The 19690-nt window shown below is 34.9% G+C and overlaps 1 protein-coding gene across 6 annotated transcripts in view; it reads left to right on the top strand.

The window, feature by feature from the left end:
* The window catches only part of LOC149786145 (uncharacterized), a 203726-nt gene that overhangs the window by 19986 nt on the left and 164050 nt on the right, over positions 1 to 19690 (top strand). For all 6 annotated transcript variants that reach the window (XM_089976481.1, XM_089976483.1, XM_089976480.1 and 3 more), the window contains exons 4-8: positions 4683 to 4738; positions 6278 to 6379; positions 11705 to 11818; positions 15557 to 15639; positions 17531 to 17614. In XM_089976481.1, the coding sequence (XP_089832607.1) occupies positions 4683 to 4738; positions 6278 to 6379; positions 11705 to 11818; positions 15557 to 15639; positions 17531 to 17614 (439 nt within the window). The remainder of the gene's footprint in view (positions 1 to 4682; positions 4739 to 6277; positions 6380 to 11704; positions 11819 to 15556; positions 15640 to 17530; positions 17615 to 19690) is intronic.

Here is a 19690-nt window from a genome sequence, read left to right as displayed (position 1 = left end):
ATTTAACCACTGGTAGTGAGGCTTTAATCTATGACACAAATATAACCACTGCTAGTGGGACTTTACTGTATGACAAAAATATAAACACTGCTAGTGGGACTTCAGTGTATGACACTAATATAAGCACTGCTAGTGGGGCTTTCTTGTATGACAAATATAAACACTGCTAGTGGGAATTTACTATATGACAAAAATATAAACACTGCTAGTGGGGCTTTATTGTATGACACAAATATAACCACTGCTAGTGTGATTTTACTGTATGACACAAATAAAAACAATGCTAGTGTGGTTTCAATCTATGACACAAATATAACCACTTTTATTGAGACTGTAATGTAACTGCTAGTGGGGCTTTGATGTATAACACAAATATGACCACCGTTGGTGATGTCCATCACAAATATTACCACTGCTAGTGGGGTTTTAATCAATGACACAAATATAGCCACTGCTAGTGGGGTTTTAATCAATGACACAAATATAGCCACTGCTAGTGGGGTTTTAATCAATGACACAAATATAGCCACTGCTAGGTTTTTAAAAATGTATGACAAATATAACCACTGCTAGATTGGCTTTGATATCCATCACAAGTACATGTATAACACTGCTAGTGGGGCTTATTAAATGTGGATACATGGATAAGTGCATGTCTTAATATTTCACAAATTCTCCAACACTGCTCAAATCTCTAGATATGATTGGATAACATTAGTTCATCAGAGAAATGACCACTGCTTGCAGGCTTTAATGCTGGTCACTGCTAGTGAGGCTTTAATGTCTGTCAGAGAAATAACATCTACTAGCAGTGGTTTAATGTTCATCAGCTGCTAGTGGGGCTTTACAGTACATCACAGATATGACCATTGTTAGTGGAACTTGAATGTCTGTCACAAATACAACCACTACCAGAGAGGCTTTAATATCCATCACAAAAGTGACCACTGCTAGGTGGGTTTTAATGTTTGTCACAAATATAGCCATTGCTAGATTGACTTTGATATCCATCACAAATGTAACCACTGCTAATGGGGCTTTAATGTCTATCAGAGAAATGACCACTGCTAGCAGGCTTTAATGCCCACCATTGCTAGTGGGGCCATTGTGTTTGTCACTGATCTGCCCACAGCTTGTGAGACTTTAATGTTTTTTTCTACACATTTTGATCACTGTTAATGAGCTATGTTGATTTTGTCAAAAATTAGCATTTTCTTTGATATGATAGTGGATTGAAGTCAGGTTCCAATTGATTTAGAAAATATGGTGAAACGGAATGGACTGTTCCAAAATTTTCTTTATGTCCTGCCTATGCTCACTTATTTATTAAGATCTTTTGCATGAAAAATTAAATTTTATGGACCTTTGACTATATTTCAAACAAAATAAGACTTAAAAATTTGATGTAAATATTAGCAACAATTTCCGAGTTATTTTTTAAGTTACCATATGTATATACATTAATTGTACTCTCTAGACACAACTAGTCCCCCAGTTTTTGATTGCCATGTACATTTGGTAAATATTATGATCACCTGCGGATGCACCTATTAACAGTTTTACTTTTTTTCTCTGGTGGCCTATTGGTTAGAGTGTCCACCTCGGATGTAGGAGGTCATGGGTTCAATCCCCGGCCGAGTCATGCCAAAGACTTACAAAAATGGTACTAACGACTGTCTCACTTGGCGCTCAGCATTAAGAGGTTAGTGTATGGACTGGTTGGCCTGGTGTCAGGATAATGTGTCTGGGTGGGACATCATGCTACATGTCTGCGGCATGATGCCCCAGTGTTAGACATCACTATAAACTGTCACACTGCAGATATCATAGCGATATGACTAAAAAATTGTTAAATCTACCTTAAAAATCCAAATCAAACACACACACTCACACACACTTTTTTCTGCAATTTTAATTTGAGTTATTGTCCTTTTTTGTATCCTGACACAATCATGAGCACAACTACATGTAATAACAGTTTTTGATGGATTGACATGAAATCTGGCAAAAATATTTTAATCATCACCTGAAGATGTGCTTGTCAACAAATCACTTTGCTCCAGCAGTATTTTGTTTGAGTTATTGCCCTTTTTGTCCTGTTGGTTAACATAGAATATTAGAATCTTGTTATGAAATTAGTTCCCATTTTTTTATTGATAGCCAAAAAAGATGGAATATATTATAATCATCACCTGAATAATGAACATGTATTGACAAATCACCTTCCTCCAAGAATTAAAAAAAAAATAGAGTTATTGTCTTTGCAGCTGAATGCACTGTAAACCAGAATTTTGTGAACACATCTTGCCTTTGCAGCTTTTTATGGAATGTTGAAAATTTTTGGTATATATGGTCATCATTTAAAGGTTCACATAATGAAAAATCTGTGTTATCCCATGATTTTTTTGTAAGAGTTATTGCAACTTTTGACTTGTGCTCGTTACAGTATATTGCATAATTTTGTGAATGCAGCAACTCTTGCAGTTTAGACTCGTCTCCATCATGGAGTAAGGGACAGAAGCATTGGGGGTATAGGAGGTATATACTGGTCTAGTTTCCATAAGCTGACTTTTATATATATATATATATATATATATATATATATATATATATATATATATATATATATATATATATATATATATATATATATATATACAGGGTCACAACCGAGGACCACTTCAGTAACCTAGTGGTTAGAGGCTTAGAGCATCCACCTCAGATGTGGAGGTCTCGGGTTAGAACCCTGGCCAAGTCATGCCAAAGACTTATAAAAATGGTACTAACAGCTGTCTCACTTGGCATTCAGCATTAAGAGGTTAGTGTTAGAACTGGTCAGCCTGGTGTCAGGATAATGTGACTGGGTGAGACATGATGCTACATGTCTGCTGCATGATGCCCCAGTGCTAGACATCACTAAAAACTCCCACACTGCAGACATCGTAGAGATATGACTCAAATATTGTTAAAATTACATTAAAAATCCAAATCTCTCTCTCACACACACACACAATGAGATGCCAAGTAAGGTTAATTTAACTGACATTTCAGAAAGATATATAGCATGAACTGGTGAAGGGACAAACTATCTTGCCACAAATTTCAATCCTTTCATTGAAAGACTTCATTTGTCACATTATGAAGAATAAAATACGAAAACAGCAGGAATACACTTGTAATGGAAGATGAATGTTATGATTGGCTTGGATTTCTTTTGATGTTATATTTTCAGAATCAATACTCCTTAGTTTGTTATGTATGAAGTAGCTACACATTGCGCGGGATATATGTTTATTTTCAAATAATGTGGAAATCTTATAACCCTGAGAACAGTCTTGATATTTCCTGTCTCCATTGATTTGGTCTCCTATACACAGTTATCAGTATGGCAGATATAACACAGGGATTGATTCTAGTTGTATTCACTGTGAACTTGTCCCACTTGAATCTGCCACATAAATCAGTTAATTAGGTGATGTATGAATCACATTTGGTATGGACTAAAAAAATTCTTAAATCCAATAGTTGTGCAAAGTATGAAAACAATGTTCTGTTTTGTAAAATAATTTAACTCTGAACTATTTTTGTAATCACCTGTCAATTTCATTCCATGATTTTTTCCAAGCGCCCAATATTGACTCTACTCCCACTATAAATTGGCCTCCCAAAATGAGTTCACAATCATGAAAAATTCCCATTTTTAAATTATATATCAAAATTAATCTTAATTTTTTTCTTCACCATGCAAACAATAAGAAAAGCATTGTATCAAATTATCTTTGAAAAACTGATTTTATACAGTAGAAATATACAACACACCCTCATTACAGATTTTATACAGTAGAAATATACAACACACCCTCATTACAGATTTTATACAGTAGAAATATACAACACACCCTCATTACAGACTTTATACAGTAGAAATATACAACACACCCTCATTACAGATTTTATTCAGCAGAAATATACAACACATCCTCATTACAATGTTATCAATAGAAGCTATGGAGGATATTGGCTTATAGTGTAACTACTTTATAATGAAGTATATTATACTTATGTTACTACTACATAATAGAAGGGTATTCTTGTCCATACATCCATGTAAAAGGAATAGTATTGTAATTAAGTATCCTATAGTGAGGGAATTCTTTGGGAATATTTACATATATTTTAAGTATATTTACATTGTTAATACCGCAGTGTTTTACAGTAATTTATACCATCCTGTATTTATAATTTAAATAAAGCTATCCCTTGTGATAACATGCTTTGTTATAACATAGTTCCATATATAACACTGTACCACTATGGACCCCATGATCCAAATCATACCAAGGTATAAAACAAGATGGTTTTAAAGAAAACAATGTGAAGCTTAGTGTTATATCTTTATTCCTTTTCAAAACACTATTATTTAACAAATTTTGTTCATTTCTGATAAACTGTTGTTCCATATGTGACACGTTTGTCAATATATCATTTTGTGGTACTTACCAGTTCTCACTATAATGCAATTTGCTACAGAACACAGCTGGTGGTTCTGAACCCACTCAACTGTGATATAATGAGGGACAACTGTGCAACAGAAATGATCCTTACTTGTTTTATCCGAATAGGTGCTGCTGTCACAGTAAACAGTGTACATGTAAATGTCTTTATTTTTTTTGTCTCTCCAGGTCTCCGTGATCTGGTTGAATTGACATGGCTGAATTTATCCGGAAATAGTGTCAAGGTATGACTAAATAGACCAGGTCCTCTAAGTGACAGCTTCTTTAGATCATTGTTCAAAATCCTTTTTTGATTGTCAAATCTTATGTTGTTACTGTATCACTTATCAAGAATATTTCTAAGCAGCTTAAGGATTCATACAAAATATATTTTAAAAAATCAGCTTAATATATTAAATATTATCTGCAAACTGTATGCATTTCCAGATCAAGACCATTATGAAAATGGTACAGACCGGCATATGAATCAGTGATTCGTGGTCTATGTTTTCATTAAAAATAATCATAAAAATCTAGGCTTGGTACACCAATTTAACAGTTTAATTCTCCATGCAGATGTACTAATTTAACAGGTGCAGCAATTTAATACAAATTATCCCTCGTGTACATGCACTAATTTAACAGGTGCAGCAATTTAATACAAATTATCCCTCGTGTACATGCACTAATTTAACAGGTGCAGCAATTTAATACAAATTATCCCTCGTGTACATGCACTAATTTAACAGGTGCAGCAATTTAATACAAATTATCCCTCGTGTACATGCACTAATTTAACAGGTGCAGCAATTTAATACAAATTATCCCTTGTGTACATGCACTAATTTAACAGGTGCAGCAATTTAATACAAATTATCCCTTGTGTACATGCACTAATTTAACAGGTGCAGCAATTTAATACAAATTATCCCTCGTGTACATGCACTAATTTAACAGGTGCAGCAATTTAATACAAATTATCCCTCGTGTACATGCACTAATTTAACACAGGTTAATTTTCCATATATATGCAACAGTTTTACCTGGTTTGTTATATCTGTTGATTTCATTTCATTCATTAAAGATAAAAAAGAAAAAACTTCCTTATTAAAACACAATTACACGAAAGGTATTAATACTGGTGATGATCACTCAAGTAAAAAGCTGCATATAAAACATACATTGTTAGGAGGTAGAAAACATGATTGTATATTTAGAGTTGTACTAGCTGTTGGAATGTGTATATTATCTTGGAAAAATGCATTTGTGATGTACTTTTAGCATGTTTTCATTCAGTCAGCTTAGTGTCCCATGCTGCATATTTAACAATCTTTCAGTCAGTTGACTGTTCTGTGTAATATACAATATTTAACATGCATTGCTAAATGAATATGTAACCAGTACCAATAACCCAATATGTGTGTGAGATGTGCACACACTAATGAGAGAAAGCTTTGTAGCTGGTGGTCTTGGTGCAAATACATAGCTTTCCTCATACTAATGGAGTATTATTCAGTCATACTAATGGAGTAATAGTCAGTCAGTTATGAATGAATGTTAGAGTAGGTAACCAAAGCTGAATGGATCAAATGGAAAGATAAAATTCCATAAACTATAGATGCAGTCATAATTAAAATTTTCCATAATTTCTCATATTACTACTTTGTTTGTTTTTTTCACCCAATGATTACTTCAATATTAGTGTCAAGAGAGATGTATTAATCAAAATGCACCCTTATGAATCTTGAAATTTGTATAATTGTACTGTTTACTGTATTCCATAGGTAATTGAGGGACTTCAGACAAATGTGAATCTCCAGCACCTAGACCTGTCAGATAATAGTATATCCAGTCTGTCTGATATCTCCATGTTACAAGGTCTGCAGGTAAGTCCCCTACCCAATGTGTATTGTATTTCATAGGTGATAGAGGGACTTCAAACAATGTGAATCATCAGTACCTAGACCTGTTGGATAACAATATATCCAGTCTGTCTGATATCTCCATATTACAGGATCTGTTGATAAGCCCAGACCCCTTCAAGTCCTGTCACTAGACCTGTCCGATAACAGTATATCCAGTCTGTCTGATATCTACATGTTACACGGTCTGCAGGTAAGCCCCCTACCCCTGTTTATTTTATTCCATATGTGATTGAGGGAATGCAGACACATGTGAATCTCCAGCACCTAGATGTGTCCATTAACAATATCTATAGGGCTGTCGGATATCTTCATGCTACAGGGTCTGTAGATAAGCCCAGACCCATTTAAGTCCTGTCGCTGGTCTGCTATATGAGCTTTACGTTGACAAGTTATGAGTGATGTATACTCATAGGAACAATTGGCAGGGTTGTTTCCTCCTCCTGTCCCCACTCCAAGCTGAAATGCCTCACTGTGCAGAGATTTGGATCTCTAGGGATAACTTTTTTGACAGTTTGACAAAAGTCTTCTGCACAGGTTGCACAAAGCTATAGCCTCTCAGTTATCTGGCCATATCATTGTCAGTGCTTTGTTGCTTGCTTTTGAAACATGATGCAGAAACTCATATTTGAACATGAAATAATGAAAGATGAAATGATTATTGTGGAAAGCTTTTGAAAGAATTAAAAAAACAGATTATAGGCTAGAGGTCTGGGCCAAACCTGGACTTTATATCCCTAACTATGGTAAAACTAAGGCTAGAGGTTTGGGCCTGATCAGGACTTTATATCTCTAATTTTGGTAAATCTAAGGCTAGTGGTGTGGGCATGACCAGGACTTTATATCCCTAATTTTGGTAAATCTAAGGCTAGTGGTTTTGGGCATGACCTGTACTTTATATCCCTAATTTTGGTAAATCTAAGGCTAGTGGTTGGGCATGACCAGGACTTTATATCCCTAATTTTGGTAAATCTAAGGCTAGTGGTGTGGGCATGACCAGGACTTTATATCCCTAATTTTGGTAAATCTAAGGCTAGTGGTGTGGGCATGACCAGGACTTTATATCCCTAATTTTGGTAAATATAAGGCTAGTGGTGTGGGCATGACCAGGACTTTATATCCCTAAGTTTGGTAAATATAAGGCTAGTGGTTTTGGGCATGACCTGTACTTTATATCCCTAATTTTGGTAAATCTAAGGCTAGTGGTGTGGGCATGACCAGGACTTTATATCCCTAATTTTGGTAAATCTAAGGCTAGTGGTGTGGGCATGACCAGGACTTTATATCCCTAATTTTGGTAAATATAAGGCTAGTGGTTTTGGGCATGACCTGTACTTTATATCCCTAATTTTGGTAAATCTAAGGCTAGTGGTGTGGGCATGACCAGGACTTTATATCCCTAATTTTGGTAAATCTAAGGCTAGTGGTTTTGGGCATGACCTGTACTTTATATCCCAACTACAGTAAAACCAAGGCTAAGTGGTATCATTAGAAAGGTTGTTATGCAAGTTGTACAAAAACTGTGTGTTTTTCTCAGGTTTATTATGGGTCAAAAGTCATGGTCTCACTCACAATGATAAATATTCTATGTCCTGGGCTTTTATATTACCATATTTATCTAATCTTAAACCAGTGCTTGATGTAAAGCCCACCCACCCACTGTTTTCCAAAATTTAGCACATAGTTGTTGAAGATATCATTGATAGTAATTAGCCAATTACCAAGTTTATGAAAATTATAAAAGGCTAATCCCCTGGGCTTATCCTATTTGAAATAGTGTACAAGTCTTGTACATACACATTTTTTAAAATCTGAGTATGTTGCAAAAACTTAATGAAAACATTATCCAGTCATTCAAATATACTGTATATTCTTATGCAAAAGTTGAGTCCAAATGCAAATTGCACCCTGATCTACCATTGCATGATGTTCCAGCAGATCAGTGTCTGTTTTTTTTAAATTCTAGTTTTTATTCCTAACAAGCTGCATAGACCCAGATCTGCTGGTGTCTTATACATTGGCAGATTTAAGTGTATGCAGATTGCAGTTGGACTTGACTAACAAGCGAGTATATACAGTAATTATGTGTAGTAAATTCAGTATTTGCAGTGTTTGTTAGAGTGTCATTTCTTATCAGTGTGTTTTATTATAGATTCAGAACTTTGTGTTATCTACCCTTATAAATTATTGTGCTCAACCGACTCATTATTATTGAAGATTAAGGCATGCCAATTATCTCATTCAGATAATCTCATTGTTCGTCATTTGCACATATCCTGATGCCTGAAATAGTCTGCACTTTCCGTATTGATAATGTATAATTAGAGTGCATAACATCTTATGAAAGAACAATAAAACCTTATCTGCACCAGTTTATTGAAAACCAATATTTCTGTTTCCTAAATGTATGACATTTATCCAGTGTAAATTTATCTTTCACAAAAACATGGCCCCTCTCAATTATCGAAGATCACAAGTGGACAAGAAAATAGTTCATATAATTTAGAATTAAGATTATTACAAGAATCTTGCAGTGAAGCATAGAAGATTGGGTGTCCATATTTCTGCTTATATAAGTTGATAACAGTGGTCCCTCACTATAAATCCCCCATTATATTGCTGCCTCTCATTGAACATGTGTATGGTAATGGATTCCATTAAGCAGGTCATAAAGAGGGAGCTCTGTGGTTGTGATCACTGAGGTCTGACAGTACTCTTTGCTTGTCTCTATTGAGGTTTAACCGTACTCTTTGCTTGTCTCCACTGAGGTTTGACAGTACTCCATCTGTCTCTACTGAGGTTTGACAGTACTCCACTTGTCTCTACTGAGGTTTGACAGTACTTTTTGCTTGTTTATACTGAGGTTTGACAGTACTCTTTGCTTGTTCCTGTTGAGGTTTGACAATATATTTTGTATGTCTCTGTTAAGGTTTCACAGTAAATTTTGCATGTCTCTGTTAAGGTTTCACGGTACATTTTGCATGTCTCTGTTATGGTTTGACAGTACTTTTTGCTTGTCTCTATCAAGGTTTGACTACTTATTGTTGTCTTGATTTAAGTTTGACTACTTTCTGATTGTCTTTATCAAGGCTCAACTACTTTTTGCTTGTTTCTGTTGAAGTTTGACAGCTATTCTTGCTCATCTTTTTCAAGATTTGACTTGTTTTTGTTTGATTTTATCAAAGCTGAACTGCACTTTTTTGCTTGTCCCTATCAAGGTTTGACAGTAATTTATGCTTTTATCTGTAGAAAATTGAAAGTAATTTTTGGATGTCTCTATTGAGGTTTAGCAGTACTGTTTGCTTGTCTTTAATGTATTTCTGAATATGAAAGAGATATATGATTTAGGGGATAATGTGTCCTATTTAGGGATTTGAAAATATTAATTGTTGCTTTTACTGAAACAAATCAAGCTCTATCAAACATGCACTGTGTAAAATTGATAGAAGCAACAGTAAAACCAATATTAATCAATCCACACACACCCCAAAAAAATATTATGCTATAATCTCCATTCTAAAATTTCAGTAGCTTCTTGTGGGTCGGTGGTTTTTTCTGGGGTTTTCCCGGGTTCTTCCTCCACCATTAATACTGGCTGCCATGTATAGCCTATCGTGTGCTGAAAAATGGCATTAAACCCTACAACAACCATTCTAAAATTTTGGAAAATGTTGTCAAAATAAATGAAAATGTAATTTTCTCTAAAACTAAACTTTAGAGACTGGCATGATAGTGCAGTTAGATTATAGTCAATGACAAAAACATCATTGATTTTACAGTAACTTGTTTTGATGTTTAACCAGTGAGAAAGTGCATTATATCGGAAGATATGTTAGACTGATATATTGATTTAGAGAGATGGAGAGAACAGGAGACAGAGAGAGAGAGAGAGCATGCTTTGCATATTGAAATAAACTTAATATTATGTTTCAGCAGGTGCAAAATATTTTGCTTACCTGCAGAATTAGTATGAGTTAGGAACACATTGGAAAATGTGACATTTGACTGAGAAAAAAAATGCATTACATCTGTGTATGTTTTAAGTTAATTTATTGATTTGGAGAGAGAGAGAGAGATTAAAATATATTTCATCTAATGCTTGATTATTTTGGGGAATGGGTTATTTTGCAACAATTTCATTCAGTTTTATTTTTTGTTGACACATAGTTTTGAATAACATAAGCTAACTATTAATACACCTTTGGTGACATCTTGATAGGTAAAAAAAGTTGATGTCCACAGTAATATGTTAAAGTTTTTGTATATTAAGTCTACTTGAACACTTCATTACTTGGTGATGTACCTTTTGCAAATCATATCACACCTACCTGAACTCTTCAGTACTTGGTGATATACCTTTTGCAAAATCATATTACATGTACTTGAACACTTCGGTTTATGGTGATATACATTTTGCAAAATCATATCACACCTGCTTGTATACTTCAGTACTTGGTGATATACCTTTTGTAAAATCATATTACACCTACCTGAACACTTTAGTACTTTGTGATACACCCTTCTGAGATGAAATTATGCCTCAGACGAATAGGTATGAATGTGTATGGGTATCTAGTGTGGACCTGACACAAGCTGGGCTAATCTATGTCTCAAATGAATAGGTATCGATGTGTGTGGGCCTCTAATGCAGACCTGTCGCAAATTTAAAAAAAAACAACATATTTTTGTTGTCATTTCCACTCAGTCACTAGACGAGATCAATAACAAGGTGCATTATCTATCATAGAAAATCCAGTCTCTTTGCAGAATATTCTTGACAATCACAGGCCATCAATTGTCCTTTGTTTCAATATATTATTCCAAAAGTCATTCAGGGTCATATGGTGACCTGAATAGTTACCAAGAATTTAGTCTCGTTTTGGTACTTGTATATATTTTGCAGATTGTTGAAATATATCTAGCCACATAATGTACAAATACTGTAGATCCCAATCTGCCATTGTATAATTCATAATGCTCTGATGTTCTACTTATAATTTAAAAATGAACAGTGACTGCAGATCTTGGTCTGTGTTGTTTGTACTTAGATGCTTGTCATACATTGTAAATACAGTAGAACCTTAAATGAAAGACCACCCTTTCTGCCCAAAAAATCAGTCTCTAGAAAAGGTGGTGTCTCATCACATGTCATAACACTATATAATCAATAAATCATTGCATTGAGAATATAGTCTTTCAAGACAGGTAGTCTCTCGGAAGTGGTCTTTCAAGATAGGTTTTACTGAATAGAAAAATAGACAATCAGTCTTGCATGTGTTTTTGTTACAGACCTTGCTGCTACATGGCAACATTCTGACGACTCTGAAACAGGCACCCCAGTTTCTACCCAGTTCTATAGTCATTCTGTCACTGGCGGAGAATGAGATAAGTGACATTAATGAGGTAATTTTTACTTCATAACACTTGCCCAATCATTTGTCAAGATGTTGCTTGTTAGGAAGACTAAAGTTTGTTTTAGAAAGGGGCAAAAGAAGCAGTTTTTAACACAAGCACCTTCCTTTAAACTTAGGTGAAAATAGTTTTACATATAGAAAATACTGATGGTGCACAAAACTTTCATGAATATGCCTCTACATACCACCTGACTAATCTTCCCTGAATAAACTGTAGCTTTTTAGGTCTGTTTAACATTTTATCCAATGTCATATTTAAAATTCTTTATATCATATATCAGTGCCTGTGTCTTGACACATATCCCCCACTCTTTGCAAGGACAGATCCATTGATGATTGTTTCAGATGAGGTCTTTTTTAGCTTGTGGTATTTGGGTAGGTATTACCCAGCCACTTTCTCATGAGGTTTATTGTTTATTTTTTGTTTTTTACTTCAGCATTTCAGTAGGCCAAAATATCTGGGGAAATGCATTCATAAAAGGCTGCATGAGACATGCAGCCCAAAGGATGGTATGCAATTTGTATGCATGCATGGATGGATGTCATTTTTGTTGCCTTTGGTCTGATGAACTCCTGTGATGTAGGGATCCATGGCACTTTTGGATATATTTAAGTCACCAAAACCTGGAACTATGTCCCACCTTCCCACCAAAAGGAACTTGTGGGCTTCTTCTTGCTTTTTACAGATCAAGGGGATATTATTTACTGGATTTGAGGTCCCTGCATAGAAACTTCTGTGTCAGGTCATCATCGCCTGACCAGTTTTGAACCGGTCACTAGGCACTGGGTTATGGTAACTTGGTACTGGGTGAGTTTTTGGGCACCAGTCACTAGATAATCAAGTACTGGTTGCCAGGTATCTGTCTCCAATCATTGGGTGCCAGGCACCTGGCAGCAGGTACCCTTCTCAGTGTACCATTTAATCCCTGTGGGGAATGGGCTTTAATCACTTATCTAGGGAGGGGCAAGAGGAGTCATCATTCCCCCTTTCTCTATATTTCTGTTTAGCCCAGATGGAGGTTGGTAATTTCCACTACCTGGAGGAGAGTTTGCCATGTCTTTCTGCTTCTCAGGATAGGGCAGCCACTGTTTAGCTCTGTTTGTGTTGAGAGTGGATTATCACTCCCCTTTTTTCTTATTTCTCATCCCAAAAGCAGAGACAGAGCAGTTAACTCTAATTTTGATAGAGGCAAATGAGTTCACAGAAGACCCTGTTGTTTTGGGCTCTTTTCACATCTTGGGGTCCCAATGTTCCTTCCACTGTATGGGTCAGGTAGAGGAGGAGGAAGTTTTAACCTCCTTCCATTAGATCTATATTCAAAGTCCTCGGGTCTTTGGACATGTGAGTCCTGTCCAGGGCACAATATACCACTAGCCTACTTTTGCGTTTGCACTCAATGATGTTGTTAGGGAGTTAACAAAGAACTTGTCACTATGTTAAGAGGTTGCTAGACAACAGAAGGGGTGGTCTGTCCCCTTTTCTGGTCTTTGGCCTCTGATTTCCACCTCCAGCTTTATGGTCCATTCACCTGCTTATTCCCTTTAGCCACCTCATGCCTGGACTCAGCAATATTGGCATGGTCCTTAAGCCCAACTGTCCATTAAGTCCCTACAGTTTTGGAACGTGAAACTTGTATGATGGTTACTGTAGCCTCCTATGCCGAACTTCTTGACAGCATCATTCTTTCTTTTGGACGAGTAATCATTATCTCTAGCCACTTTGTAGAGATTGTTGGAGGCCATTATTAAGACACTTGGCCCTTGATGTCCTTGGCTCTCTTTGCCAAGCTTCTCCACCTCTGTAGGGAAGCTGCCTTGGAGGCATCAAATGTTTTGTTATAGCACAGCACAAGCCATTTTGAGAGCCACCCAGCTTGATGTAGAGACTTGAAGGGCTAATCCCTACGTTGGCCTTGCAAGATTTGAGGGCTCAACAGCACTGGTAAAACTGGAGATGGGTTGATAGGTCTCACTTCTAAATGTTGTAAGCAGGGTCCTCAGCAAAAATGTCAAACTCATGTATTAGGATGTATTCAGAAATAGTCCCCAAAATGGGTTTCCTACTTGCATTTCAAGTGAAAATGACAAAAACCTCCAGGGGTTAATGAGTTAACTCAGTTGCACACATAAATCATCTTGGCTATTGTTAATTAATTGAATTAGTTACATATTAAATCATCTGGGCTACTTTTAATTAATTCATTTAGTTACACAAAAATCAGCTGACTACTGTTGATTAACAAAATTATTTACACATAAATCTAAGCCGATGTTAAATCATTTGAGCTGCTGCTGAATAACTCAGTTAAACATAAATCATCTGGGCTACTGTTGATGACCACATCTAGTGTTATGTGTTTAGGCTCTCATAAACAGTAACAAGAAAAAAGTGAAGACAACAAGCTTTGTACAATTTAACAAATAATTTATTTCCCTAGAAAAACAAAGGTAAAAAATGAGAAAAAGAACTTATGGTTTTAAGAATCAAATTAAAAAATAATGGAAGAATAATCCAAGAATTAAAAAAAAGAAGTCTTAATAATAAAATGTTCTAATAAATCTAAGAGTCCCGACGAAATCCAAAATGGAATCAATGACGTATGCTAAAGTCAGTGTAGTAATGATGTGTTTACAGTTCTTTGTTGAACCACAGATAATAATATTCCAGTTTTGAATTCCGAATAACATTTCAATAAATGTCTTTTTCCAAGAATTCTGTTATGAGCACTTAAATATTCCCAGGAAAAAGAATTAATCTCTTAGAATCCAAATAATTTGAAGAAAAATTTAAATTTAACTCCAACTGGTCACAACAGAATTAACACCTGGACGTCTAAGTGTTTAAAAGCCCAACTAAAATTATTTCTCAAAACATCACTATTAAATCTGGCTACTGCGCAGAACAGATGCCCGGGTAAGGGTCAACCCTCAGGTAAAACCAGAATTTCTACATGTTTAAAGTCACTTACTCCCAGTAAAGCCTCAATTTCACTCACACTTAGAATGAATTAATAAAAAATAAGAGAAGTTGTTTACTGATTTTGAATCAAGGTCAGGAACTAGGTCAGCATTTGATACAAAGATCTAATATTAGGTTTTCAAAGAACTGAACTGAATTTCAGGAAATATCAAATCCAGTAAATAATATTACATTACAATAGCATGTAATGGAATAAAAAAAATAAAACTAATAAACAATTAAATTAAATCAAATATAAATTAAATCAAATATACATAACACTAGTTACATGTGAGTTATGTGGGATACTGTTGATGACTACATTTAGTTACACATCAGTCGTCAGGGCTACTGTTGATGACCACATTTAGTTACACATAAATCATCTGGGCTACTGTTAACACATTTAGTTACACATCAATCATCAGGGATACTGTTTAACACATTTAGTTACAAATCAGTCATCAGGGATACTGTTGGTTAACACATTTAGCTACACATCAGTCATTGGGATACTGTTGATTTACTCATTTAGTTATACATCAGTCAGCAGTAATACTGTTGATTAACACATTGAGCTACACATCAGTCATCAGGGATATTGTTGATTAAGACATTTAGGTACACATCAGGGATACTGTTGATAAAAAATTTCAGTTACACATCAGTCATCAGGGATACTGTTGATTTCATGCTTCAAAACATGCACTTAATTGTTTTATTTCTTTTCGTTTCCTATGTGAAGATGAGTTGTCTTGTCTGTTACAGGTGTCATATTTATCATGCTTTGTCCAACTGCAGCAGCTCTCTGTGATGAACAACCCCTTTCTGATGACAACACCTTCCATGCCGTATCCTTTCTTATGAAATTACAGATGTGTCCATATGCTATAGTGATTTTTAGTTTAGTAAAGTTATAAGTGAATGTGATGTATTATAACATCAAGTAGAAATTCCAGTATATTCATAAAATAATGCACTGCAGAAGTTCAATATCCCCAGTGTTTATTATCATATATTTTCTAAGATAAAATATTTGGAATGAAAATTGAAACTAATAGTGGAGATGCAGGGTAGTTTAATGGCACATTCAGTGCATAAACCAAGAAGTTAACTTTTGCATCATTTCCAAAGTTTTTGTTTTAAAACAAAGTTTGATGGTAATTCAGTCTTAACAGTTAACAGGAGTTTAAATTAAATTAAAATCAAATTATTTATTTTGCCAGATCTTATCTTGCAGCCAGAAAAGAAAATATTGTTATCATGTTTTGTTTACAATTGCAGTTATTTATAATGTAATTTTTCTGCATAAAATACTGATTTATTGTGTCATTAAGCAGTCAGATTGTCACAGAAATCAGTCTGTGAAAAGCCTTTTGGAGGATTGTGTTTTTAATATATGAAGATTCTGATGAATTACTTATATTATTTTTATATTGCTCTAAAATTAAAAACCCCACATATATATTGGTGTTGTTTGTTGCATATGTGTTAAATTGACTTACTCTGCTCATAGTGGTGTATTGAGATACTCTTCTCATTGTAGTCTTTATTTTTTCCCAATTCAAATCTGAGTTCTTCGTTTACTTTTTTAATGCCCTCACTTCTTCACTGCTTGTTGCTGGAGCATCTTGATGTGCATTGCATCTGTATTCCAGTTAATATGCTCATCAATCTGTCTAAGGAGGAACTGTGGTGTCTCTGGTTACCATGACAGCATTTAGACTCTACCATTGGATTGAGTAACATGACATGTCCTTGGATATGGCACATTACTCCAATGGCCTTAGCACTCTATAAACTGCTTGCAATGCTCTGGTGCAAAATACAAAACCAAGCCAAAATTAATTGTCCTAAGAAGCTTTGTTAGCAAGATTGAGTGAAAACCAATCATTGCTTACAAATGAATTTCAGTTGGGATATTTATAGATTAGCTGGTTCAGTTTTTATGTCATTAGTACAGTTTTTCTATTTTTTTAAAAACATATTCTCAAACTTTTGGGATTTTTGACAAATACCTTGTTAGTAAGATCATGCAGAAGCCATTTGAGGTAGACAAATGTAGTTTTAGTTGGCATCCATATATATTTGAATTTCTATAAATTCATTACCGTTTTAGGCCTTTACAACAGAACTTTTTATCATCACATTAAAAGAAAACCTATATCATCACAACATAGAAATTAAAAATACTCTGTCAGCAAATTTAATTTGGTATGTATATTTCTATGCTTATGTACATGACCTGAGCACAATTTCTTGTCAGTACAACAGTTTTTTTGTTATTATGATTTTTTCCATTTCTTGCAATCAGAAATTTTCTGTGGGGTAGAGGCATACATGTTTTACAATGAATCTTGTTTTGTACTTTTTTAAATTCTTTTCATTTTTTTTTAACCTTTGTGTATTTGAGATGTCAGCTAATCCAGTTTGTAATATTCCAGAGTTAAACATGAGGAAGGAAGGGTTATTGGATGAACTTGTTTTAGCATTATTCCCTTGTAGGGAAATTAAGATTTTCATGGCCTTTTCTATATATGATGTGCATTTACATTGTATGACTTGTAGTTTTTTTTATAAAATTAATCCCCTGCCAAACAACTTCTGTTTAATCCTTACTGATAATTAGTCTAATTAATCATTAGTAATTTTTGTAGCTCGCTTCCACATCGATGTTTTCTGTATGTCATAATTATCAGCTGATTTGAGTGATATATATTGCTTTTCTTAATGATGATGCAGTGGATTTGACTATCGTCCTTTTGTTGTAAACTGGTGCGTTGGTCTGGAAATACTGGATGGTTACCTAGTCAGTGAAAAGGAGCGGTAAGTATCTCTGTTTTTTTCATGAAGAATGTAACACGGACTTTTAATTCTTCATGTCAATCCATTGAAACATCACCTTCCAAACTTCTTAACAAATGAAAACCATTTTTGATGCACAGAGTCACTGTTTGGAATTGTTTCATCTCACAAAAATTGTATTTTATACTCAAATGTTTTGATATTACATTGTGTGGACAAGTCCAGATTGGAAAGTTTGTATGGCTTCATCTATCTGACCATATGTTGCATGTAAGTCTCTTTTATTGTTGTTGTTGTTGTAGGGTTTAATGCCATTTTTCAGCACAAGATAGGCTATATGTGGCAGACAGTATAAATGGTAGAGGAAGAACCAGGGAAAACCCTGGAAAGAACCACTGACCCATGAGAAGCTACTGGCAAGCTTTCTCACATAACCCACATTGGCCAAATCTGAGACTCAAACCCATGCAGACAGAGGTCTCTTTTATTGTCAGAGGGCCTTAAATTTTATGCATGGTCAAGGTAGGTGTAGTAGATTTGAAGTCCATTCCTTTACTCTATTCATTCCTTAATATCCATGATTGATCCTATACATAGGTTGCAAGTAAAATTTCTGTAGAATAAATAGACATCAAACTGATACAGATCTTTTTTTTAATCACTTGAATTGCTGTCACTAATTCTGACATGACATTTTATATGTCTTTCCTGTCACTAATTCTGATTAGACATTTTGTATGGCTTTCCTGTCACTAATTCTGATTAGACATCTTGTATGGATTTCCTATTACTAATTTGGACTAGACGTATTTCTGATTGGACATCTTGTTATGCTTTCTTGTAACTAATTCTGATTAGACATCTTGTATGGATTTCCTATTACTAATTTGGACTAGACGTATTTCTGATTGGACATCTTGTTATGCTTTCTTGTAACTAATTCTGATTAGACATCTTGTATGGATTTCCTATTACTAATTTGGACTAGACATATTTCTGATTAGACATCTTGTTATGCTTCCTTGTCACTAATTCTGATTAGACATTTTGTATGGCTTTCCTGTCACTAATTCTGATTAGACATTTTGTATGGCTTTCCTATCACTAATTCAGATTAGACATATTGTATGGCTTTCCTATTTCATTTCAGAATTTATGTTCTTCATCTTCCATCTTGATAAGTTATATAATCATTTCCTATGCCAGAAAATATCCAATTTGAACCAGGATAAATGATTTTTTCAGGTTGTTTGTGTTTTGGAGAGCTTTTGTAGCCTATGAAAAATGGCACAGAGGTGATGTTTGGTGTTTTACAGTACAATAACACAAGAAGTTTACTTAGTGCTGAGGCAATTTGAATGAAGTATTTACCCAAGAACACCATGGTAGCTGACCCATGCTAATTTGATTGTAGGATTTGAATTTGAACCCTTTCAGTCAGAAGTCTGGCACTTGAACCACTGAACCACTGTATTTCTACCTACATTAGTTGCCTGTTACGACATCAGGTGGGTGCATCAGGCCTATTCATAGTCCCCAAGCCTGCAGGGTATAAATGTAATAAATACAATCAGTTATTGGGAAGGAGCTATTTTGTCCAATACCTTCATGTGCAGCACATGTGATAGAAACCACATTGAAATAAGTTGGGGTTTGGTATTAAAAAAACATTGGCTTAGTCAGGATTGATAACTTTGCCTTGGTTGTATGCAGTTGATGTTTTAGACCTGTCAGCCACAGACACCAGTGACATTACCATATATTATCATTGCAGTATGTCATTTTGTTAGCATAACAATGACATTGGGGAAGGGTATAGATATTGCAAAACTTTGAGACACACAACCTTGACTATGTAAATCCATTTTTGATTTAATGCAGATCACTATTACCAAATAAATGTTTACCATTATCAGCGGTCCATTCATTGTTATAGTGGGTGTCAAATTATCTAATATTGGTATTTTTCTGCCATAATTTTTCAGTGATAAACACAACATATCTAAATAACATCAGTTATACCAGGGTTCTCAAACATGCAGCCCACCAAGCCGTTTCCTATTGCCTGCAAAATGATTGGCATTACAAGGTGTCATG

This window comes from Sinohyriopsis cumingii, chromosome 12 (genome assembly GCF_028554795.1).
Source record: "Sinohyriopsis cumingii isolate HCF-2022 chromosome 12, ASM2855479v2, whole genome shotgun sequence".
Lineage (NCBI taxonomy): Eukaryota > Metazoa > Mollusca > Bivalvia > Unionida > Unionidae > Sinohyriopsis > Sinohyriopsis cumingii.
This window is presented reverse-complemented; position numbering and strand designations above follow the sequence as displayed.